General features: G+C 41.4%; 2 protein-coding genes across 3 annotated transcripts in view; one reads left to right on the plus strand and one right to left on the minus strand.

The window, feature by feature from the left end:
• adamts9 (ADAM metallopeptidase with thrombospondin type 1 motif, 9) overlaps nucleotides 1–16,681 on the minus strand; it is a 53,045-nt gene extending 36,364 nt beyond the window's left edge. Inside the window, exons 1-20 of the mRNA XM_036530359.1 lie at nucleotides 16,305–16,681; nucleotides 15,662–16,059; nucleotides 13,486–13,648; nucleotides 10,819–11,108; nucleotides 10,222–10,305; nucleotides 9,780–9,904; nucleotides 8,619–8,659; nucleotides 8,194–8,299; nucleotides 7,127–7,273; nucleotides 6,755–6,896; nucleotides 6,266–6,370; nucleotides 5,166–5,311; nucleotides 4,682–4,863; nucleotides 4,443–4,579; nucleotides 3,912–4,029; nucleotides 3,699–3,794; nucleotides 2,109–2,275; nucleotides 1,495–1,624; nucleotides 1,097–1,223; nucleotides 11–221 (exon numbers count right to left, since the gene is read on the minus strand). Coding sequence (XP_036386252.1) covers nucleotides 11–221; nucleotides 1,097–1,223; nucleotides 1,495–1,624; nucleotides 2,109–2,275; nucleotides 3,699–3,794; nucleotides 3,912–4,029; nucleotides 4,443–4,579; nucleotides 4,682–4,863; nucleotides 5,166–5,311; nucleotides 6,266–6,370; nucleotides 6,755–6,896; nucleotides 7,127–7,273; nucleotides 8,194–8,299; nucleotides 8,619–8,659; nucleotides 9,780–9,904; nucleotides 10,222–10,305; nucleotides 10,819–11,108; nucleotides 13,486–13,648; nucleotides 15,662–16,059; nucleotides 16,305–16,416 — 3,027 coding nt within the window. The 5' untranslated portion in view covers nucleotides 16,417–16,681. The remainder of the gene's footprint in view (nucleotides 1–10; nucleotides 222–1,096; nucleotides 1,224–1,494; nucleotides 1,625–2,108; nucleotides 2,276–3,698; nucleotides 3,795–3,911; nucleotides 4,030–4,442; nucleotides 4,580–4,681; nucleotides 4,864–5,165; nucleotides 5,312–6,265; nucleotides 6,371–6,754; nucleotides 6,897–7,126; nucleotides 7,274–8,193; nucleotides 8,300–8,618; nucleotides 8,660–9,779; nucleotides 9,905–10,221; nucleotides 10,306–10,818; nucleotides 11,109–13,485; nucleotides 13,649–15,661; nucleotides 16,060–16,304) is intronic.
• The window catches only part of rhol (rhodopsin, like), a 38,418-nt gene continuing 28,618 nt past the window's right edge, over nucleotides 14,577–24,376 (plus strand). For both annotated transcript variants that reach the window (XR_005005016.1, XM_036530361.1), the window contains exon 1: nucleotides 14,577–14,826. The gene's annotated coding sequence lies outside the window, so the exon portion shown is untranslated. The remainder of the gene's footprint in view (nucleotides 14,827–24,376) is intronic.

Below are 24,376 nucleotides of genomic sequence, written 5' to 3' on the forward strand. Positions count from 1 at the left end.
GCCCACTCACCTCGGACCAGGGTGTATACTCCCAGCCACCGGGGTTGCAGTCACCATGGCAACCCTCCTTGTCGTCAGGCTTGCGCTGGTTGCTGCAGTAGCGGTCGTCCACCTTCTGGGTCTTGCCGTCGGCCCGGGTGTGCTTGGCACAGTAGATCTCCAGAGTTCGGTAGCCTTGCCCACACTGCGCTGTGCACTCACTCTTTCTCGCAATATGCCACCTGTCATGCCAGGGCAAACCCATGGCAACAATGACACCTCCCATCACTTGCATTGCCAACATCGTTCTCAAACAAATGCATTCATTCAGATCTGAGAAGGGTAACGCACAGCATAAAGAAACAAAACCAACTGTGATAAGTTATTCCAGCAAATATCTAATCTGAGGCATCATTTTTATCTATTTTGAATGCATTTTCTTCATTTGCATACATTTTCTAGTTCTATGCAGCGTGTTCAATGACAGTTCCATATTGAAGGGTGGCCTATTTGATTGCTATATATACAATCCCTTTGTGTTTTTTGAAAAATAATCTTTAGAGACACGTTTGCAGTGATATCCAACATGTCAACATTACATTTACATATGACCATTAGAAATTCAGTACATGAATGTCAATCATATTCAAGATTCTCTGTAATCTCTCCAAAAAACTAAACTCATAAGCAAATGAAACTGATCAACTGTATCCCAATTCTCAGGTACAAAATATCAACATTAAATATATATATCAACATATATATATATATATATATATATATAATATATAATATATATATCAACAACATTATATATCAGCTGGGGGCTATGCCTTATGCGGTATGCTGGATGCAGCTGACAGGAGGCCATTGGTCCATCCCAAAACCAGGGAAATGATTCCAAGATATCAGAGAAACAGCAGCATGAGCAGAGCACACTGGCAAGTGATGCCACCAAACATACAGAAATCCCTATGAGAGGTGGCACCTCTCTTCAGACACAGACAGACAGAGAGACAGGCTGAGGGGCTTACAGACAGGGAGACGGACAGTCAGACAGAAAGATGGACTGGCCAGCTGGCTGACAGTCAGAAGAAACACAGGACTAGCGACTGACCTGAGTTCACACTCTGTGTTGCAGGGCTCAGTGATGACAGCAGGCCGGGGCGATCCGTGGCACCTCTGGTCTGAGACCACCACGCGGTCTGACTCTCGGCTGCACAGAATCTTCCTCTTTCGCTCCCCTGCTCAGAGGTGTGGACAATGAGGACTACATGCCTTGGCAAATTTCTCTTACAGTATCTGCCAGCCACTGTGATCTCTGAACTGTTAAGGACTGAGTGAAAGAAAACTCCTCCAATGAACCCCCTGTTGTTCAAGAGGGTAATGATATTCCCTTTTGGTGAGGCTTTCTATTGAAGACAGAACTATTAAGGGCTTAAATCTGGTCTCTATGTGCTTTTATGACCCTTAACACAAGGTTTTATTACTGTAACACCCCCCTCTGCCACATACCTTGGCATAGCCTACTGCACTCCTGCCATGGGCCATAAGCATCCCAGAAGAACTGCTGCGGCTTGTCTTCAATGGGAATGTTGTAGCTGTACCTGACATCTGGATTATACAGGTTACCGACAGACAGCACCTGGCAAGGAAAGAGGACCCCTTAAGACCCATTCACCTACAAGTCTCCTAACCGTCTTCCAATATGGAGGGAACTGCATCTTCCCTGCATTACACCGCTTAAAGTACTGAGACTAAGACTTAGCCTAAGACTAAGACTAAGCCACTGAAGATGTGAAGCAGCATTATTTTATTAATATACACCATTTTCCCCCTCAAATGAAAGTATAAAGGTTGAGAATCTTATCTGAAACTACTACTCTGGGTACAACTCTGCCATGCTATGGTTCTTCACATATCCAGTAAAGTAAAGCATCTCCTCAATGTTCCACCTCCCAATGTACAGTGTGTATGAGAAACCCCTGATAATGACTCTGCATCAACAACAACTGAGCCTATGGTTTTTAATATTTTTTTAGTCTTTAACATTTTTAATTACCAAAAAGCAGAAATTGAGTTTTCAGGATAACACAACATCAGGGAAATCATCACACTGGGCACAGTACCTGGACGACGATCTCCTCCTCTATTCTGTCAGTGCAGTTGATTCTCTCGACAACGTGGTCAGAGCCACTATATTCTATTATAGCATTTCCCACTTTAATTTCCCTTTTAAACATGCTGACGACGAACTCGCCATTGAGCAGGTACTCCCCACGGCTGTTGGAAATGGCTGAAAGACAGGAACAAAAAGATGACGTGATAATGAAAGCCACCGAAAGCATCAACGCTTTTTGTCAAAGCAAACCCTCTCAGGGGTGTGACAGTAAGTTACAACCGCAATCAAACTGTTCCTCAATGAAAAGACTTTCTTAGAACTTTTAAATTAAATTTCACTGATTTATATTCAAGACCTTAACTTAACTCAGACCTCATTGTATTTTGATGTTTTCCCCTTCTCTATTCCAAAGACAATATTCACAAATATCTAGTGAGGAATGGAGAGGATTTGCCCAGCTATGACATGCACAGACTCTCAGACTTCACTGAGGCTCTGACTGTATTGACAAACATGGTGATTGGAAAAGTGAATGTTTTCACCACATTTGTGGTGGTTTGCGATAGAAAAGATGTACCTAATTGGGGTAAAGTAATCCGGCATTCCTTGAAGAGCCAGCAGCTTCCTGTTCATCGTTAGTCTGCTGCACAAATTCACACTAATGCGATTATGTAGCTAATTTCCTGAGTTAGTTTCCTCGCCATTTCACACATCACGGTAATGCGGCTACAGGGCCATCCCCCAGGGCCGGCACATGTGTCCCGCCCCCCTGTCTGTAGGAACAGGGTGACCTGCCTTTTCCAGCGTTCACTGAGAATACATGGAGTTGGAAACACTCCAAAGAGGCCATTCAAGCATTCGCATTTGCGCTCCAAGCTCATTAAGGTGATCTACAGGCCTCCACCCCCAATTACACCACACCTCTTAATGCATTTTAAAGGATGCTGATGCTCTGGGAATCAGCTGTTTTTTATCTTCACACAATCCCCCCCCTTCACTTCTCACACCTGGTCATTTGTCAGAAGGTCCCTGAATATTCGTGTCATTCACGCCTGTAAATGAAGCTCAGACTAACTTGGAATTGAGAATACACAAAAGTCTTCACCTAGAACTAAGGCTCAGTATAATTTATAATATTGCATTACATTACTGGCATTTAGCAGACATTCTTACCCAGAGCGATTTACGTTGGTTACAGTGTTTTTTTTTACAATGTTATCCATTTATACAGCTGGATATTTACTGAGGTAATTGTGGGTTAAGTACCTTGCCCAAAGGGTACAGCAGCAGTGCCCCAGTGGGGAATCTAACCGGCAACCTTCAGTTACGAGTCCTGCTGCTTAACCACTATGCTACACTGCTGCCCTGTAAAATAACCGTTTTACTTCTTTATTTATATATCCATTTGTATTTACATTTACATATATTTACATTAGTAAGCTACATCACATCATCAACTGATTTGTGGGTTATTGCCACAACAATCCATGGTGCTACACACATAATAGTAGAGACAAATTTATTTCATTTAATTTCTTCAACTGGCATTGGAGAGTCAAGAAGACTTATATTTTTCTGCTGCATTGACGTCTCTTACCGAGGTAGTTATCGTCCTCTGGTTTCCCTGAGTAGCTGTGCTGTCGCACGTCAATATTTGTAGCACCACTGGGAATACGCACGACAACGTTATATCCTGAAAAAAGAAGCGTGAGAATTCCTTGTGTAACCATGTTAACTGTGAAAAAGCATTGCGAGGTGTAGAAGTCAAGCTCTCCAGAAAACACGTTTCACCCGTGCAGTCTCTGCTCACCGTAATGAACAATGTTGAATGTGTCTGCAACAGTCTTGCATGAGGAATTGTCCCCACCACACACCCCACACTTGTCCCTCCTTGCCTTGGAGTTCAGCACGTGGTCACATCCTGCTTGCTGCAGAGAGGGAGAGTAGAGAGAGAGCATCAAACCTACTGTCATAACAAACACGTGTCTCATTTTCCAGCCTTGTTTATTCAACTTTTATGTGACACAACAAAAACTGTGAAGTGGGGAAAAAATATCCCAGTCTCCTGAGATCTCTGAAACTGATTCTGATTAAGTCTGTTTTCTATTTCAGGACAGTGCTGTCCCCCAGGCAACATAACAGAGGAACCTCAACGCTAATTCCACCTTGTCCCTGCACACACAAAGAAGACATATGAGACTGAACTGCTTCATGGAATGGCATGAGGTTAAAGCAGAACATGTAATAAAACAAGAGGAATGGAAACAAGGTAGGTGGTCTGAGAATGTGTGTTATCTGTTGTCAGTTGAGCTATGTCTGAGAGATTTCGGAAAGGCCATACCCTGCACAAGCCCTGAACACAGATGTCGTTGGTGTCTGGCCCACAGGGGGTTCCATCGATGACTCTGTCCCTGAGCTGATAGTAGGCCGTGCTCCCAGCCACCCTGCAGAACAGCTTGCACCGATCCTTCATTAAAACTGGGAAAGGAAGGCCAGGTTGGGAAAGTAGCAGTTAGCCTCAGGAAAACCACAGAACCTGCACATGATCTGTATGGCAGCTCCCCATATGAGGCGTCTTACTTCCGCTGTACTTGGGGACCCAGCGGACGTTTGGAGGTAGACCGTTGATGTTGAAGTGCCTGCCATCGAAGGCCCCACACTGCTCCTCCCTGAAGTCCTTCTTCTGTTTGGAGCAAGGCTCAGAGTTGCAGGAGCGGAACTTCATCCTGCGTCCCACGCAGTACTTCCCCCCGTTCCTGGGCCTGGAGGGACCGAAAAACAGAGCATGGACCTCCCGTGTGGCATGGGTTCAATCTCACATCTCCTCTCTTTTTGCAGCTCTCCACAGATAAACACATTTTCTCCAGTTCCCGTCCACTCCCCGTACCCCTGTTATCAGCAATCCCTTTTCATCTAAGGACCGTCAGAGCGCAGCATTTTGAAGTTTTTGTGTGAAACTTTCTCTGGGCAGTTTAACGCGCTGAGTTTTATCAAGGTACATTGAGAACTGCTGGTCAGGAGACACAGCCGAGCTGGAATGCATGACTTGAAAGGGCCTGCTTACACGGGTCGGTTGCACTCCCGGACGGCAATCTTGATGCCCCCGCCACACGTCCGTGAGCAGGTTCCAAAAGGGCTCCACACCCCCCACGCCCCCTCAATGGGGGTGGCGTCATGCTCCTTGGGGATACAGAGGCCATGTTTGCAGTGCTGTTTGGGGAAATCAACAGAGAGACAGACAGACAAGCCATGAGGCAGTATCCTCTACACTGACAATGCATGTATCTGAAAGCTTTCAAGACTAGGCTTTTGATGCAAATCTGCAAGGATTGTAAAACGAAGGGAAAAAAAAAAAAACATCAACAGCCTCTTTTGGAAGAAGTAACTTGCTTGTGCACAAGGGGCAGAGCTGTTTCAAGTTAGGGAGAATCAGTGACCTCATTTAACTGCAATATCTGAGTTTTATATAGCCCGTGTGTGTTTTGTGCAAAAATACAATGTGTATACAAGTCGGGTCTTAAACATGTGTGTACCCGGGTTCCACTGGAACTCGGCTCCAATCAAGTCTTTCAAGTCAGAAAGCAAGCAGGAAGTGGACAGTTGAAAAGTGCTAATTAAAAGCTACACTAAACCAGTAATGGATATGGAAATCTCCACAAGCCTCCATCGCAGTCGGTTTAAGTCTATTATTGCTTCGTAATAATACAGGCTTTGGGGCAAACAAATCTTTCCTTCCAAAGGCTAAAACTATTTAAACAAATGGAGGGATTTGCATGAAGTGCCACATGCGTTACTCGTGTTTAGCTACACATTCGTGCCCCAATTTTAAGTAATTACATTTTTGTCCAGCTTTTCCTTTGTAGACAGCATTCCAAAGGCCTAACAGCAGTGGTAGAATCCATCCAAACAGCTGCAAACTCAAAGGAATTCTAATTTTAACAGAAATTATTCATTTGCCAAAATATTCTGCTATTCTGTTTTTTTTTTTCTCACTTTTTGAGCTTTGTCTCTTATATAATCAACGTAAAACTTAACCCTCTCACAATACACAGCATTCTAAAGCTCTGTGTCACAGAAACATGGACAGAATGTTATGTGTATTTACAAGTTGGATGTGCTTGATGTGTTGTATGTTCTGGACAGTGATTTGTGAACCGGGTCTACCTTTCCCTGGGAGCACTCAGTTCCGTCTGCCCAAGGCATATGCTGGGTCCGGCAGCCTTTCTGGGCCCCCTCTGGGCTGGTGCACCACAGCCTCCGACACTGCATCTGGACAACATCAACAAACGGGCTGTTATCTTCACAGAGGACTCGCATACAGGGCTCCCCATTAAATATAGCCACAGAACACGCTCATCTATCTATCACAGGACACACTGAAGACATGCTTTAATGCACCGTGGACCGTGAGAGACATCTCAATCGAACCAGCTACACAAAGGTAAAAAACTTATGTAACTACAGCTTATGTTCACCAGCTCAGCAGATTTCTCTACTTCACATTGCCCCCCCTTCCCCCTAAGCCCCATTTTTCTGAGCAGACGTCCATAATGAATGTAAGGCTTATGATGCCGAATTATGTAGGCCTTGGTTGTTTTTGACAGACTAACATGAAGACATTCCAGTTTAATACCACACTGAGCATTCTCTTACCATATATGGGCACACCTGCGTTCCGGGCCCAAATATCAATTCACATTGTTTATTAACATTGTATATCCGTCCAGGGAGCTGCTGAGGAAGACTGTATGGCCTAGGTATGGGCTCATCGAGCAAGCATTCGCCATACCCTGTGCTATTAAGAAATGATAAAAAAATGACTTAAAGAAAAAACAAAAAAACAAAGACAAACAGACAGACAAAAAACACCTTCAGTACAGAGGGCGAAAAATACTCCTGCTGCTGTAAGAAACAGCTAGACTATCGGCATGCCAGCAAACAAGATATCCCAAATTAGTTCAGGCTACAGAAAACATGGGGCTGAGATTACTGTATCGACTGCATTAAAAAGGGTCGACTACATACTCAAGGAACTCTGTGATGTATTTCCTGCTACATTTGGACCACATCCAAGGGTTGGTGTAATAATTCAATGTTGGCGCCATCACATGCTGTTGGTTTTTTACGCCGTCCTCTTTACATTTGTTGCTGTCATCGTGGGGCATGTTAAACCTTAAGGACACAATGGAAAACAGAACACATCCTAATGAGCACAAAAATTCACCACACTGAGAATGTCTGCCCTCTTCGTGCCATTTGACAGAACAGTAACAGGTGAAGGAAAATTATTTTCTGGTTTATGAAATGATTCCAATGATTACTCTCCCTTCAGGCTACCAATAAGAAAAACATCAAAGCGCATTGGTCATTTAGACAAGCATGCATGTGAATGCGTATACTGGTGTTTGTGTGAATGGTGTAGCAATTCAGTGAAATGTGTGCAATAGGACAAGCCCTTGTGTGCCACTAATGAACCCTTAATGCTGACAAATACTAACCTCAAGTCTCCATTAACTGTAACCACAATGCACTGTTTACAGCTATCCACTGAGCGATGGATACTACCACATGGACAGAGACACAGAACAGCAGAGTCTCTGTAAGGTAGTGTCACCGTGATGTAACTAAGTACAGGTCATGAATACAAGAAATCTGCTGATTTATTATGTTGCACTTTTTGTTTCATCTGTGACTTTTGGTGACTAACTCCAAATATTGTGCAAAAAATGAGGAAACAGATTCATTACTCAAAGTGCACTGCAGGTAGACTGAACAGAGAAAGGCCTCATTCATTATGCCTAGGTTAAAAACAACAGTTAAAAGGAAATCCAAACAATAGATATGCTAGTGACAGAAAATCCGTTGCATGTTACAGCAAAAACTACACGGAAAAGAAGAGAATGGAACATTAACTCAAACACAACCAACTCCAATTGTCACAACAGCAACTAAGTCAAATGCAAGCAAGTGCCACTAGCCACAAACACCATCCAGGTAAAAAAAAAACTGACTAAAGGAAAAGAAAAGAGCATGTGCAAGGTGCCGTACAGAGGTGCATGATGGGATGCTGAGAGAACAGGTGGGGTACTCACACGTGGCCCAGCTCATGAGCAATGGTGAATGCAGTGCTTAGTCCATTGTCTTCACTGATGCTGCAGCTCCTGTAAGGATCACACACAGTGCCCAACTCTGCCAGACCTGCATGTCCAAAGATTCATCATAATCATCATCACAAACATGATCATCATCATGTACAACATCATTATCATTTTGCTGAGCAGACAGCCCATGACAGACTGCCTTACAGCTCCTGTATGACTTTATATCCATACATTCCCATTTCAAACTTATGTATACACTTAAAATACAAATAAAATGTTTTTAAGAAGAGGGTTTGAAATATTAACAAAATTTTTTCCGTGAACATAAAAGCTGATAGTACTGCCCTATTGTCCTAGGGTCATTTTCTTTACGATTTAAGAAATAGCTATATCAAATAAAGGGCAGAAGGTCTTACCTAATGTGTCACATTTATCCCGGGCCCGGCAGATATCCTGCCTGTGATAGAGACACAAAGAAAAGCCCCTTCCATCAAACACATTCATTTCTCATTCAATATGCATCTGTAAATGAAATACTTGACTGTTTTAAATTGCATGCATGAGACCACTTATCAATTATTTAGATCTGTATTTCAATGCTTGTTAATTAAGAAAAGGTTTTTTTCTTCTTTTACATCCATGAAGGATGGCTTCATGGATGTAAAAAAAATAATGCACTGATGTTACTAATTTTCCCGCTGAAAATAGGGTGAATGCATTTGCAGTGTGTCACTATTTTTAGAAAAAAGGGTTTAATACACTGTTTGGGGGTAAAAGTGGGATTTCTGGAGCCACACAACGTTTGAATTTTCAAACTGAATGTACATTCTTACTATAAACATGTCCTCATTCAGTTTATACCATTGCTGAAAGCCCATTCCTTCTTGCTCTTTCCACATCTCGAATGTTAGCGCGCTGCCCAATAATTGGTTGGCCTGTCCCTTTTAATCCGTACGCGACATGCCAGAACCAATTACAATAACGTCTGTGTGTCCCACAATGCAAATATGGTTGATATTGACCATTCCCACAGTCCCTTCTGCGGATCGCTGACTTTGGCAAGGACTGCTGTTTCTCTTCACGGGGCTCTGGAGAGAGATTCTGGGACCGGGACCACACAGTGACCTCAGAGCACAGACCCAATCAAAGTAGAGCGGCTGCCGGCAAGACCGATAGGAACAAGTGTACCCACATGTTGCTGTAATGCTCCCAAGTGAATGCTGTAATACACGGTTAAACCAAACAACATTTTGACCATGGCGGTCTTAATCCAGTCACTTTGATCAAACAACATTTTGACCGTGGATGTCTTTGTGAGGTCATTATGAATGAAACATTTCTTTTCACCACTTAATAAAACTTTCACCAGGGAGCATTACAACAGTGCATGGGCACATTTGTTTCTACAGCAAATGTATTCTATTTAATCTATTCTATTTTATACCCAGCCTGTGTAGAACATGTGCAATTGTCTACGCTAATGGATGTCAATGAATGAAGTGCAGCTTGTTTTTGCGTTGTTTGAAGCTGCCAGTGCTACAGACACAATTGCATAAGACAAAAATAATGTTCCATACCTGGTGATGAGAATAGCAGTGTCATGATGTGAGTGGTGGCTTTCATCTGGATGATTCTGAGTTTGCTGCCATATGCAAAAATTTTTTAAAGTGGTCTGTGCATTGAAGGAGATGATCGGGCCATCCTTAGAAAAGAGAGACAGAAGCATTCTTGTATTAATGATCTGGTATGGCTATTATTGGTGCATGTACATTTATCTCATAAGTCTAGTTGCTGGATTAAATCAACACTGTCAGATCACCTTATGGAAAAGTGATATTAAATTAAAAAATAAATAAACTACCAATGCCCTACAATAAACAAACTATTTCCTTAATATGGCTCTATTCAAGTCATTTCACTACAAGCTAGGAAGGACTGTGTTTATTTAATTGAATAGTACTTTTTCTTAAAATGACTTCATATTTAAGATTGATACAGATTAAAACCTTGCCATCTTACCAGTTCATTATTTATTATTACTAATTTCACAACAACTATATTAATTAGATTTCCAATGCTTGGGTCTTTGTAGATGGAAGAAACCTGAAAAGAAATGGATATGACACACAATTAGTGATCAGTTCTACTTTTCACTGATTCATTTCTTCTGGTGAGCCTGAAATGTATGTGCCTTAAGCAAGTCTTAGGCAGAGCATGTTTCAGTGCTCATGCAGTGGTGATTTAGCCTGTCCAACAATGCTGAGCTAAATTAAGTCTGGAGTAGCTGGGAAAAAAATGGCTCATTTGACTGTTGAAAAGTTGATTACAGTCTGCGATCCAGCAGGGAATGCTGCCTTTGCCAGAAACAAAATATAGGTCAACTTACCCCCTACACGGACAGCCAAGAGCCTTGAGCAGGTTTTATTTGAAGAAGGTAGAGTATGCCATCTATGCAACATGCCTAGGGTTATTTTTTCTCATTCATCAAAGTCGTCAGGAAAGTCTGCCTTGTCTTGTAACTCTGGTGTCAGCTGAGAAACTCTACTGCCCTACGGTCCCACAGTGACCTAAATGCAGGTTTGAAAACCACAAAAACACACAAGCCCCTGAACTTACAATGGACATTAATGTGAGAATGTAGTGCTGAAGGTTGCTCCCGTGGTGTTCCACCATTTTGCTGTCCGCGACCACCATGACTTCGACAAAGCGCGGATAGGAGAGGAAGCGCTTTGATCTTCTGTGAGGTACTGAGTCACTGCTGTCATTAGCCGTTTGCTTATTTTCCGTCGCGGAGAAAGGACGCGAGGAGAAGCTGGCGCTCAGCGTTTCCAGATCGGCCAGCATGCCGCCAGGCACTCCCCGCCTCCTCGCCTTGTCTCTGTGTCTCCTGTGTCTGTGTTTATGTCCTTGCATTGAAGAGACACACAAATACAAACAGATCAACACAAAACAAAGGCATTTCACAACTGGAGCAACACCCTGTTTAAAAATGTCATAACTTCATCGACCAAAGTCCCGATCCCTCGTTAGAAAGTTTCGAGCATGGCAGTTATTGAGTTGAACTATATAGGGATCAAAGTCACGGCATGAGGGGAGAGAGAAACAAAGCACTGCTCTTCAACAAAACATCCCAGAAAATCTCTCCCTCTCTTATTATTCTTTTGTTCTGACAATGTTCCTGGAGCAGAGAATAATGGTGAATATATACAATGGCTTCTATGACTGTACGGTAACATTGTTTATTGCTATTAATAGGATGAGACAAATATTCATTTTGCCCGCATTAAAGCTTTTCTCTTCAAATGCCTTGGGTCCAGAGGCCTTGTAAAGGGGGGTGGGGGGTGCTGGGGGGTGCCGGGGTTCACGTTAGGTGAGCTTGGCACACTGCCACTAAGAAAGATGGAGCAAAGCCTTCTCTCCTCAAGAAAATGCCATGTGGACACAGGCTTCAAGTGACAGCAGAACCCAGGGCCTGAATTCTGATTTGTATCTTGATAAGACAACAACGTGGAACAATGGAATACTCCTGCCCTGGTCTGTGTTCTGGCGTGAAATAAAACTCAGTCCCCTAACCACTCGCAATGTAAGACCACTCATATAAAAATGACTTCATCTTCTGTACTCAAGTGAAGCGGTTCTCCTTTCCTGCAAATGACTGTGTTCACAGTAGGACCTTTTTTCCAAACTCAGACTACAAAAGCTCTTTATAAAAAAAATCCCCTCTTCCTCTAATATACATTGCTACTCATTGAAAACTATTTTCTTGCCCAAAGCCCCTTTTTCACTTTGATAAGACTAAATATTGTCCTCACAGACAGTTATGTACAGACAGATATCAGAAAGACAAGCACAAAGAAGCCTTTCAGATTTGTGAATAAACAACACCAGGGCATGCATGGCGTGCCATCTCCGCTTTTACATTTATACAATTCACATTTATTTTCACGAAAACAACTTTTACATGTTTAAAAAGGGAACGCGTTACTATGGTGCAGCTTACAATGATTCTTCATGGTATTGGACATATCGGATTTCCTTATCTAAAGGCTACAGGAAGTACAAGAGTCAACAGGAATTTGAGGCAATAAACTGAGATGCTACGATACCAAACAGAATTTCCAAAATGGCTTTCCTGTTCAGGATCTCAAAAACAAACTATTTTATATATTCTCTCCTACTGAAAACAGACTCCCTTAGCCTAAAAATGGACACAATAATTGACTGACACTTCAGTTTAGTGCAGATATAATATTAATGTTTTCATATTCACACTACAATTCTCTGATGGGTCCTTTAAACTGTAAATTGTAAATACATTTGAAAGAGCACCCTGCACACATGCATTGGGTAAGAACTGTTACTTCTTTTGATTGACTGGTTTATTGGGGTGTGACACTCACAAAAAATTAACAAAACAAAGTGTGTACAAATTAGTCCAACAAGAATAAATGGTTGGAGATGAAGGCATATTCAGCATACCTTCTGAATTACTCCTGAAATGAATTTGCACATATTACTATTAGAAATTTATGTTTTCTTACAATCTAGGGCCTGAATTCTTGTTATTCTTCTCATGCACCTTTGTGCTCTGTAACTGATAAACCCCATATCTCCATGTATTTTCTTTAAATATTAAGTAAGTAGCAGCAGAAACCAGACTATGTTCTTAATGATTAAAAGAATTCAATTCATTCATAACTTATTCATCAGGAGGCAGACATTATGAAGTATATTAACCATGTATTTTGCTGTTTGAAAATATGAATCTCTATCTATTGCAAAAGTATTAGCATCCCAGTGAACCCAAATGACTGAGAAACACATAAGAGTGTGTTACTTTCTGTTTTGCTTCACTACAAATGTCACTGTCAGTATTCACTCATTCAAGAATTGAGCAGAAAAGGAGCAGACTGTTGCCCCAGTGTACTTGCAATGCCTCCCTCTCCCTGTGAGATACTGGGGCCCATAAAAGTTGCTCTCTGGGAGACCTGTCAGTTCCGGAACCGCCCAGTGGTCTGATGGCATTCCACCAGAGTTCACTCTTCACACAGGGATTTAAAAAACCTAGGCTGGTGTGCATGCATGTGCTCACATTTGTATGTGCATGTGCATAAGGATGCACATGTGTTTGTGTGCATGGGAAATTTTGTATATGCTTGTGTGTGTGTGCATGTGAGGAAGTGTGTGCATGAGTTTTTTTTTCTACATTTTAGTGTTTTGAGTGTTTTTGTGCATGTGTGTGTGTGGGTGTGTGGGTGTGCTTGTTCACACAGGTGTTTTTACCTGAAGCATCACATGCAGTCCCATCCTCAGTAATGTCATTCTTGGGTGCATCTTTTCTGTATACAAGATGAGGTTTGTTGTGTTCTTCTTCAAAATGTTCCCCGTTATAGGTGTGAAGAGGCTCCACAAAATATTCCCCTTCCACAGACCTGAAAGTGCCAAACTAAAACACACAAAAAAGTACAATGAATTAAAATAACTGTATGGCTGAACTACGCCATGATACTCCAATGCATGAAGGCTTTCCACTTATTAACACAAATGCCCCATGTAATCAGTCCTGCACAGGTTACACTTCATGATTGCCTCTGCAGTAGAACTATATAATGCACATGCATGCAATTATGATGGAATGATGACAATGATAAGTAGAGATGATTATCATGCATTTTGTCTCTTGGCAGGCTTAATGGATGCCTTGGCATTTTGGTGTCTTACTTCACAGAATGTACAGCTGCTTGTTAACTCAGGTCAAAGATACAGTAATAACGTTAAGTGTCCAGCCGAGCTAAATTAAAAAAAAAAAAAACAAAAGTATATTTTCAGTTTTATACATATGATGGGCTAAACACAGTGCTATATGTGCTTTCACGTTTAAAAATAAGTGCTAAAGAATAAATAAATCGACATATGCAAATCTTCAGTCGGGAGACGGTGGGCTGCAGTGGGGAAGAGGGGGATGGCGCATTAATTCATTAAATTTATGTTAACATAACAAATTGAGAATTGTTTGCTTGCAAAAAAAGTTGTTTGCTTCAATCGTCGTGAGATCCAATAGCAGTTACTGATGTGTTGATAACTTTCTTGATACAAGTTTAAGGTGGTACAATGCTAAATGGCGTACTTCATCACCAACAAGAAAATTTATGCGAAATAAATATCTACAAGTAAAACTGATAACAGCATGCGGAGCCCCACTCTGGGCTTATGTAAGACAGTAATGCTGCAACACACCACACGGGACAGACTTGAATTTCTTACATCTGTAGAAATGAATTTCTACTGGTTCCTTAAACGACGTTTTAAAGTGGTTGAGTAGATGGAACCGCCCACGCGCGCACTTCCCAAACAAACATCAGCAGGTAAACAAACCGCTCTACGCGGCAATCCTGGACATATCATAATGCGCAGATGGACTTATACATTTTTATTTGATGGATATTTGATAAGAAATTCCGTTGCCTTGGGTGTAGACTAAATCGTTCCAGCACGTGCAGAACTGAAAGGAGAGGGATATATGATGCGTTACAGTTGCTGCGCCACACCGTCTTCATGGTTAGCTACATATGGACATACTGAAATGAGATGAACATAATTCGCATTTCAGCGCAAAGCGCAAAGGTAAGGATGTCATGTTATGTGTACAGGATAGGCTTTCTCACATCGCGTTCATTATTATTATTATTATTATATCAGAGAAAGTACACATAACATTTCCATTGTGTACTATTGTCAAAATAATCGTCCCTGTATTTGCTAAGAATAATCTGCTGGAAAGTCCTGCAAAAAGTACAGTGATTTTAAATGGCTAATGTTACGTATATCTGTTATGTGTCTGGGAATACTGCCCCAACTCTAGAGGACAGCATAAATACTACTTGACTGACGACTACAAAAAGATAATATTTCAGTAGTAGTACGCACGTTCAGTCATTAGATGTCAAGTGCTTCTAGGCTGCCAAGAAAATCACATTGACGTCACCACTGCTGATGCTGCCCTACAACTAGTATGCGTGGGACGTCACCACAGTTAACAGGTCCTGATTTGTGCTGTTTTATGATGCACTGGAATCAAACCTCTTTCGCAGGTGTGCCACAAGAAAACGAACAATGTGCGTGCTAGAAATCAGCTGCAATGATCTAAGTTCCCTGGGCTGGTGTATCTGACTGCTTCTTAGAAGGGATAATGTGCTCTTGATCATCAACAATGAATTCAATGCAATACATCTAAAGCGTTGTGTCGTGTTGCTACAAAACAGTAACAATATCAAAGTTCTGCATTTCCAACTCAGTTAAGCATTTAACATTCCCGCACAGTGCTGCACGTTGTGGCAATGTTGCGGAATGGCTCTGGGCCCATGGTTTGAACTTCATGTGCTCAATTCACACTGTTGTCGTGTAAACTGCGCAGGACACGGTATCAGGACCGATGTGCACATTGTGCTCATGAACTTACCATTCCGGAGCACAGGCTGATGACGGCAGTGTGTTCCGTTTTTGAATTGACATGTCCTTTATAAAAGCAATGCTGAAACTCTGTGTCCTCCTCCGCGTCCCCCTCTAGTGAAGAATCCGTTAGGTTACTTCTGCTGGGTACTCCGAGTATCGTGACCGTGTAAAGAGGCGCAATAAATCCCGACTCAAGCGTGAGGTTGAGGTGAAAGTCCTGCCCAAAAGCCGATATTCTGTAATGAATGCGCGAGGAGGCCCACTGATCGGAACTGTTGTTCGGTGTTCCAACAACACTCCGTTTTTTCCTTTTGAAGTGCACGCTCGTAGGCAGTTTGTCACCGGCTTCATTCACTCTCGTCGGAGTTACAATCTCATATGCACCAAGCTGCTCAAGCAGTTTTCCTGAAAATGAGCGTGAGCAACACATTAATATTGGAAATACAGGTTACAGTAACGACAAGTTACACGCCTTCATTCGATGTAGCATTTGTAAATAAGTAGTTAAAGTTTTACTCAGGCTAAACAGTCACTCCAACACTGCCTGTCTAAAATGTGTTGCAAGTCATGTGCCTAGCTAATCCTGAAAAAGTCATTCATTCTGTGCACACCCGTGGTAAAAAAACAGAAGAGGGGTTGGATTACTTTACCTTGTCTTGAATTTAACTGCGGTCCCCCTGTTGTTGCTAGTACATTCAAGAAGTCAGGGATTAATACTAGAAACCCAAGTCCCCAAAACAGAAGATGCATGATTGTCCGCATTAGTTGGAGAGCAGCCCCTTTTACTGTATTCCTTCTGCCCTTGCTTTGGTCAGTCGGGCTTCAGTGCTGTATTCCAACCTTCACAGTACGCGCGTCTGCCACATCAAAGTTGATTATCTTCGACTTTTAAGCGGTGGTTTCTGTACCGGTGTTTTGCGTTTAATCGGGAATCGCTCTCGGAATCTCTGGTGAACATGCATAATGCAAAGGGGGTCGATGTACAGTCAACTGTGGTGGGTTTGTCTCCCCAGCTCCGTTTGCCGGAGAAGCCGTGGGCGGGATTACGATTGAAACCCGTTGAAGGTACATTACTAGGAGGACACGCCTATCTCTTTAGCCACTCCTTTGAGCAGTGTACCCACACAGCGAAATTTATTAGTTGTCTCTTATACATTGTAACATCAACTTTTTCAAACAAAATAATTGTTAGCAGTGTTTATAAGCTCGGAGCAAATTTGTCATCGACATCACTCTTTTGTAGGACTTTTGTTTATTTAATCATCAATTGAACGCGAATTCATACTGAAATAAATATTGAAATTACAACAAACGCGATGTCAACACTACGGTAGGCACAATCTAAAATGGCCTGACTGATAGCAATACGCAAACTTTGTATATTGAAAATGCAAGACATGGTGTTAAAGGCATTAGCTACTACTTTCCCTGACGTCCGAATCATTAACATAAAATCTATTGTAAAAGGGTTCAGTTAAGTGTCAGATCAAAGGATACTCTGAAAGTACACCCAATGACCTAGAAACGCGTGAACTGCAAATTCAGCTCCTCCTATTCGCCCTGGGTTACGAGTAACCACGGAGATGGCCGGTTCTTTAAAGTCGATTAAGAGAATTATGTAATTGATCATTTCCCAACTCGTAATAACTTCCTTTTTCTGTAGCCCAACGCTTCATCTTAATGACTGTGAGCGCTATCAGAGAGGACTCGAGGAAGGAACCCATCGTGCCTACAGCAGCGTCTTACTGAGAGGGAACAGCCGTTTATTTGAATCAGAGTGCAGCTATCAAAATAAGAGATAAGGGGTAGGCACTGTCTGTTGAATTCGACTGTCCTAGACACAGTGAAACGTTTTATTCAGTAGGAACTAGGCATGCCACGGAGATTGAAATAGACAAAATATCACTGTGAGTCTTAAGATCCGACCGAAGGGTCGAATTTACTTGTAGTCTGTTCTGCGAAATTGGTTTGGGGGCAATGTCACAGAGTACAGTGTTCAGAATGCATTGAGATTAATTTCACAAGTCAGAGAACTGTAGAAGCCGTTTTGTTCATTGACCACACAAGTAAATCCTTAGTTTTTAGTTTTTTGTTTTTTTTTTGAGTGAACTGAACTCTTAATGCTAAAAGACTCCGAGTCTGTTGAACACGTGAAGAAATCCAAAATATAATGTTCGGTTTGACCCGCAGTGTAGGCCAATTCAAATATAAATGACATTTCTAGATGTGCTTATCGGTTTTGAAACCAAAGGCTCAACTTAATAGGCGTGTCCACTGTTTGATGTTTTTGGTTATCTTAAAATGGGTAAAAAAATGCCGTATTATGATGATGTGTAGTTTAAATTTATTTTTATTTTTTCTTTATCATTTAGGTTTTCAGGAATTTAAGTTTCATAAATGGAAACATCAGTGTGTTTCAGGTAACAGCCATATTCAAATTTGTCCCGTAAATTGCCGTATATTTAAATTATAATTTAAATAAAACTTAAGATAACGACAATAACATCAAAGCCAAATCAGTTTTGGAGTTTGATATAGATCCAAGACCACCTCCAGCAATTTGCACAGATAAGGTTTGGCAAAGATATGTTTTCCTTGAGAAGAAAGGTTATTTTATGAATTGATGCCTCACCCATGAAGATTGTGATAGGGTGCATTTTAAACTTTCAAACAGAGGCAGCGATAGACTCAGCTTGGTTTCTGAAGGTCACCTGCACTGAATGAATGGAGATGCATTGTCAAGTCAACAGCCTTAGGTAATAAATTAATAATGAAATAATGTTAAAAAAGTTATCAATACCGACCAGAGGACTGTGAAGATACAGACTGCACACCAGTGATATTATAAGCTGGAACAAACCAAGGTACCTATTATGTGGATATTTTTGTGGACAGTAGAAGGAGTTTAAAAAAACAAGTAAAATTCAAGCATATGCCAATATCTGCTAAAAAAATAAATAAATAAAAATAAGGTGTAAGATTGTAAAACAACCACTGAAGTTCATTTTACTAATCAATGACATGGATGAAAAGGTGGTGTGAACCTAAATTATGACAGGTCCCTGTGCTGCTGCTGTTGGGTGTATCAGTCACTGTGGTGTCCTCTAATGGACACATGGATTCCCCAATTCTGTTGTCAGTGAGGGCACCTTGCAGCCAAGGCAAGGAAAAGACATGGACACATGGTATAAATGCTAACCCATTCCTAATGCTTGCATTTTTAAAGGAATAACTGTGCACCTACTTTTCTACTAAAGTGTGAAACCCATCTTTTGAAAGTCTTAATAATGTTACAGAAATGTTGCTTCAGTTTGTCTGATTTGATGTATTCAATTACACATTATGTCATCTTTCATCTATATTTTCTAGAACTGAACTTATTCAACAATTTGTCAATTTTTCTTTACCAAAAATGGTACTTGTTTTTGATTATTGTACCTCATTTACTGTTTGTCTTTAGATAAATATATGATAAACTATTTAAATCATGTCTAATTTAACAATCTATAAATATAGTTCTGTGAATCTGTATGTTTGTTTTGTAATTCATTCTGCCTACACTCTTATCTTCTTATACTATGCAAGGCCATCATTGCAAGATAAATTAAATGCATATCACAACCACAACAAGAACATTGGTACAGAACAGCCAGTAGCACAGTAAATGAGCACCACGCTGCAAACAGTGCTAAAATATTATCATACAACAGTACTCATAATGCCTGCCTATGAAACCTTAATTTCACCATACCGTATTGCACTTAGTGGTTGGAGTAATGAGATACTGGCTTTGGATATATCAAAGGGCAAGATATGTTTTAGCTAACTGTGGGTGATTCTGCTAAGATGATACCTCAGGGTTAGTTAAAGAGGACTGTTGAGGATGTGTGGCTGTGGGGGTGGGAGACTAACCTTCAGTGCACAGTACACTAGTACCAGGGTAAGAAAAGGTAAGGTGTGGCTATGTTTTGGGACATTGAACATCAGCCTAGTGGCAGCATTCTGAATGAGCCAAAGTGATGTGATGGCACAGGTAGGGAGGCTAGCCAGCTAGGGGTTGGCAGTAGTTAGAGCAGAATCGTGCAAGGACCTGGACTGGGAGCTGGGAAGGGTACCTGGTGAGAAACAGATGTGTTCTTCCTAATTTGGTTAGGCAAAATCTGATGATCACTATAACTATGGTCTCTGTGAAGCAGAGCTTATTGTCCAGAGTAACACTGAGGTTCCTAGCAGTTTTGATGAGGAAAAGCAAAGACACACCCAAAGTTATTGAGACATTTTAGAGAGGTGAGGATTTACCCTGCAAATGCAGTCAATCTGTCTTTGTTAAGATTGAGTTGAAAATGATGGCTTAAAAGTGAGGAAGAGACCTGTGAGCCAGATGGGGGAAAAGGGAGTTGAGTGTCGTAAGGATAACAGTGGTAGGAGAAGTACTGGAAGAAATAATAAAAGCAAGTTATTTAGTGTAAATGATGACCAGAAGAGGGCCAAGCACTGATCCTTGGGAAACTCCCATCAACAGTGTGTGCAAAGTCAAGAGAAAGCCTCCTGAGGTGAGTCGGAAAGATCCAAGAGGTAGCAAGCGTACAGTCTTTAGGTCATGCTTGATATGGCTATCCTTGCTACAGTGGAAAGGTGACTGAACATGATTGATTATATGTGTTAGATGTAGATGTTATTGATTTCATGTGTGCAGTTCCAAGGAGGACATGTAGCCTAAAGCTGAAGCACAGTTTGCACATTTAACCTCTTATATCTTTATTCTTTCTACATTTCTATTTAAAAAATCACAGAAATTGAGTTCCACAGTTCCACTGTTGGCACAATTAAATCTATATCATTCAAAATATCACATTCCAGGAATTTAAAATATTCCACATTCCACTTCTAAATTACGTAGTCATGTTCCTCCCTAAGTTTTCTATACCATAGTGTAACCTAGTGAACAGTTTTATGCTACATATAAAGTAGCACTACCTTATACAAAATCGATTGCTATATGATGCTCCATTTTACGCTTATGAGGAGTTCATAGATGCTGTCCCTCTGTGTGTAAGAAATTATTTTCCACCTAGTGGGTTATGCACTGATCACTTCAAATGACTCAGTTCCCATGAACTGGTTATGAAGCCTTCATTAGTATTTTTAGGTTTTGTTATTGAATGAAAGCCTGAACAAACTCTAAAGACAACATGCGTTCAGCCCCCCATGGTGACCATTCCAGGAAACGCCATCACTGTGACCACTCCCCTCCTGGAGCCCCCTTAAACACCCTACCACACGGTGACATGTTCAAATCGACCCCTGACCCACACAAAAAGCTACCGCATTTAAAGTGAGAGTGATGTTTCCTTTAGAACAGCACACAACAGCCATAAAATAAAAATGAGGTGAACATGGGATTTTCTGTTCATTTTCTGTTCTGCTGTGGCTCATCAATGTGGCCTTGGATTTATGCGTGTTTTTTTTTTTTTTTTACTGGCAGTGATTGTGGACACCATAAGGATGAAGGGCTGTGTGCAGCTGCTGGGCCGTGCTTCAGTGTATTTAGGGCATACTTAAACAATTTAACTTCACTTCCCCTGCAGTCCCGATCATACCAGATAAGAGCCAAAAAAGCTGAATGGAATCAAAGTTCTGGTCTGGCTTTTCACAGAATGAGACATGGGAACTTTATTTCTAAGGTATTGAAGCTTTTGAGATTTCTGATCCAAACATTCATAGTGTTCACTGCATGGCTCAGTCTGGCTACCACTTTTAGATCCCACACATGAGGTTCTGCATGGTACATTGGATTAGTCACCCTTCATTTATTCCCCTAGTCTCTGATTTCAGCGCTCGACAAACCTTTATCCTGCCATTTAAGAAAGAGTGTTGCTGTGCAATGGCCGCTATTCCATGAAGTTTGATGTGTGAATAGATTTTGGCTCTTAGCAGTTAGACAATGGCCTGGAAAAATGATTCTTGTAGACATCATGGTTCTATTGAGAGTAGGAATTTTGGCACATGCTTCAATTTTTAAATTTATGATTTGTACTGAATATCCTGTGCTCAGACAGCTTTAGAGTATTCAAGGTCAAAGGTTTATTTTATGTCTTTAAAAAAGTTACAGGTTATTACATGATTTCTTGTTTATACCATATACCACGTTATATACCCATGCATATGCAATGTTAAGTCATCCGTGCAAGTTCCCTCTGCTTCACGTTAATGGTACTTTTCAAACATCATATCAACTAGATTCAAAGAGGCTCCTGGCTTGTTGCCTATAACAGGTTCAAGTCATTGCTCTTTAATACTTTTAATCAGCTTCAGAGGAATTTCAATCAAAGATTGCCTTACTGACCACCATGGTCTGGACCATACATTCCAGGACATTCACAGAATGAAAGAGTTAGAGCCTTGCAGTTTGGGAAAGGTCACTGGAATCTGCAGCAGTCCCTGCTCATGACTGTGTTCGAGCCGTTTGGCATTCTGCCCAATGTGCATCGTTTCCAGCGAACCAGACAGTTTTCCCACACTATTGCTTTACAGAAAATAATTACTACTTTTACTGAAAGAATACCAAAGCAGCCCCTCCTCTCTGACATACAGCGCTACAGCTCATAGGCTTCCCAGGTACAATCACATGCAATTATCTGTCATGCCCCCGCCCCCCTGTTGCGATCCCTTATCCTGGCACACAGCGTGGCCCCAGGGGGATCTGGAAGGCAGGGAACGTGCGATTGGGAGCGGAGAAACGGTGACTTGGTTCCTGTGAGAGGAAAGCTGTGTTTGATAACTCATGGGTCTGATAATGCTCTTACACTTATTGCTTCCTGCAAGATGGGACCATTTGCACTTCCAGAAGTAATTGACTAAACATCCAGAGACACAGGAACCCACCTTTAAGCCATGCAACACACACACACCCATGCACACACTTTCTTAAAGTGCGTCAGAAGTTGCTGTTGAACTGGTACATGCTTAGAGTGGCCCATGCGGCAGAGTTTAGACCACTGCAGTACTCTGGTAAACATGGTGGAGAGTACGTTTACAATGGTATTTTGCCAAACGTCATCCATCAAAATGAATCTGGCCAGCACTGATGATTTAATTTTGTTTAAAGGAAAAATAACATTTTTATTAAAAAAAAGCTAATGTACCTGTTAAGGATATTCATTGCTGTATTATCTGACATTATATTATTATATTACACATACTCCGTAGGACAGAAATTTGAAAGAATTTGCAATTTTACATCTCACACAACAAATTATGAAGATACACTTCTAGAGGGCTGTGCTCTCAGAAGCATACAAAAACCAAGTGCTCTCAGCTTTGAAGTGCAGTCGAAGCTATGGTGAGATTACACAGATGGGCGATAGCTGCCTGCAAGTAGTATTTCAGCAAAGAGTCTCTCCCGGTTTTGCATCCTCTTCAGCTTTTTAAAGCTTTTTGTGGAATGGCAATAACAGTAACAAGCCAAGCTTGAGGTTAGTTGGGGTGCTCTCGTCAAAGAGTGACTTAAGGAGAATGTTTTTTGAAAAGAAAGGCTTGGGGTTAAACAATGTCCCAGCAGACCACCACATGCACCGCACAATAGGGAAACATCAAGCGCACGTTTAATTTTGATTCCAAAAACTGTTCGCGGCTTCCACGAAAGATGTGTTTACAAGTCCAAGAGACTAAGTGCTATGCCGAAGCAGCACTTACTCATTTTCTTCCCAAATGCTAGATTTTTATGGGAGGAATCCTTCCACAATAAAGAAGGACACACAGGACTGAATGGGGAGGGTGTGATATTTTAGTGGAGGGTAAAAAGCGGATCTAGACACGCAAGCCCCCATTTGACTTGTATGAAACATGACAGATCAGTTTGAGAAAGTAGTGATATCGGTTTTGCAGCCATGCGCTATGGGGCAAGCAGCACCCTGCTTGTCTCCCATTCACTTGTCATCCTGTGTTTAACAAAAGGATAACACAGTGACCTAATAGCTCTCAGCTGTGAAGAAATTGAAAAGATAAGCTGCCACCTGACGGCCGAAGTGCGAGTATTGATACAAAGCAGCTGCAGACAGAGGGTGTCTATCACCTGCCACAGGGCGTGCAGATAACCATTACTGTTGGAATTGTTTTTTATAAATAACCCCTTTGTTTTTACATTCCTCCCCTAAAATGTTGAAAATCATCGGGAAGGACGAAATACCTCACAGTCCTTTGATTGCATTCCAAATGAAGAGACGTGCCTAAATTAAAACACATGCGGGTAAATGCCACCTAGCTAGTCAGTTATCTGGAAAGAATATTTTACTAATGGAAGGTTTTGACAGATGTGATCTAAGGAGGATGGATTAAGACCATGTCATGTTCTTTTTTTCTGCCACTACATGACATAAAGTTATCGCTTAAACTTTGGCAGTGAGGATCGCAAGTTGCCGTGACAGCTGTTTTGTATTAACAGTGGCTTACAACAACTTATTCATGGCTGGGTTTTATTTGAAATGTTTAGTGATGATCTCTCTTTTTTAGTAGACAGGGAAAGGCTGGACTGTATCTGCCTGCCCTGAGTGTCAAAGAGAAAGAGAACAGAAAAAGAGGGGAGGAACGATTCTCTTTAAATGCACAAATTGCTGGTAAATTTGTGTCCCATCTGTCCCAGCTGCCTAGGCCTGCCCCATTGTCATATTATATATACTTTTGTGTTCTGGGTCACAAATTCTATTCTCCTGCTGTCAATGCC

Source organism: Megalops cyprinoides, chromosome 6, assembly GCF_013368585.1.
Source record: "Megalops cyprinoides isolate fMegCyp1 chromosome 6, fMegCyp1.pri, whole genome shotgun sequence".
In the NCBI taxonomy this organism is placed as follows: Eukaryota; Metazoa; Chordata; class Actinopteri; order Elopiformes; family Megalopidae; genus Megalops; species Megalops cyprinoides.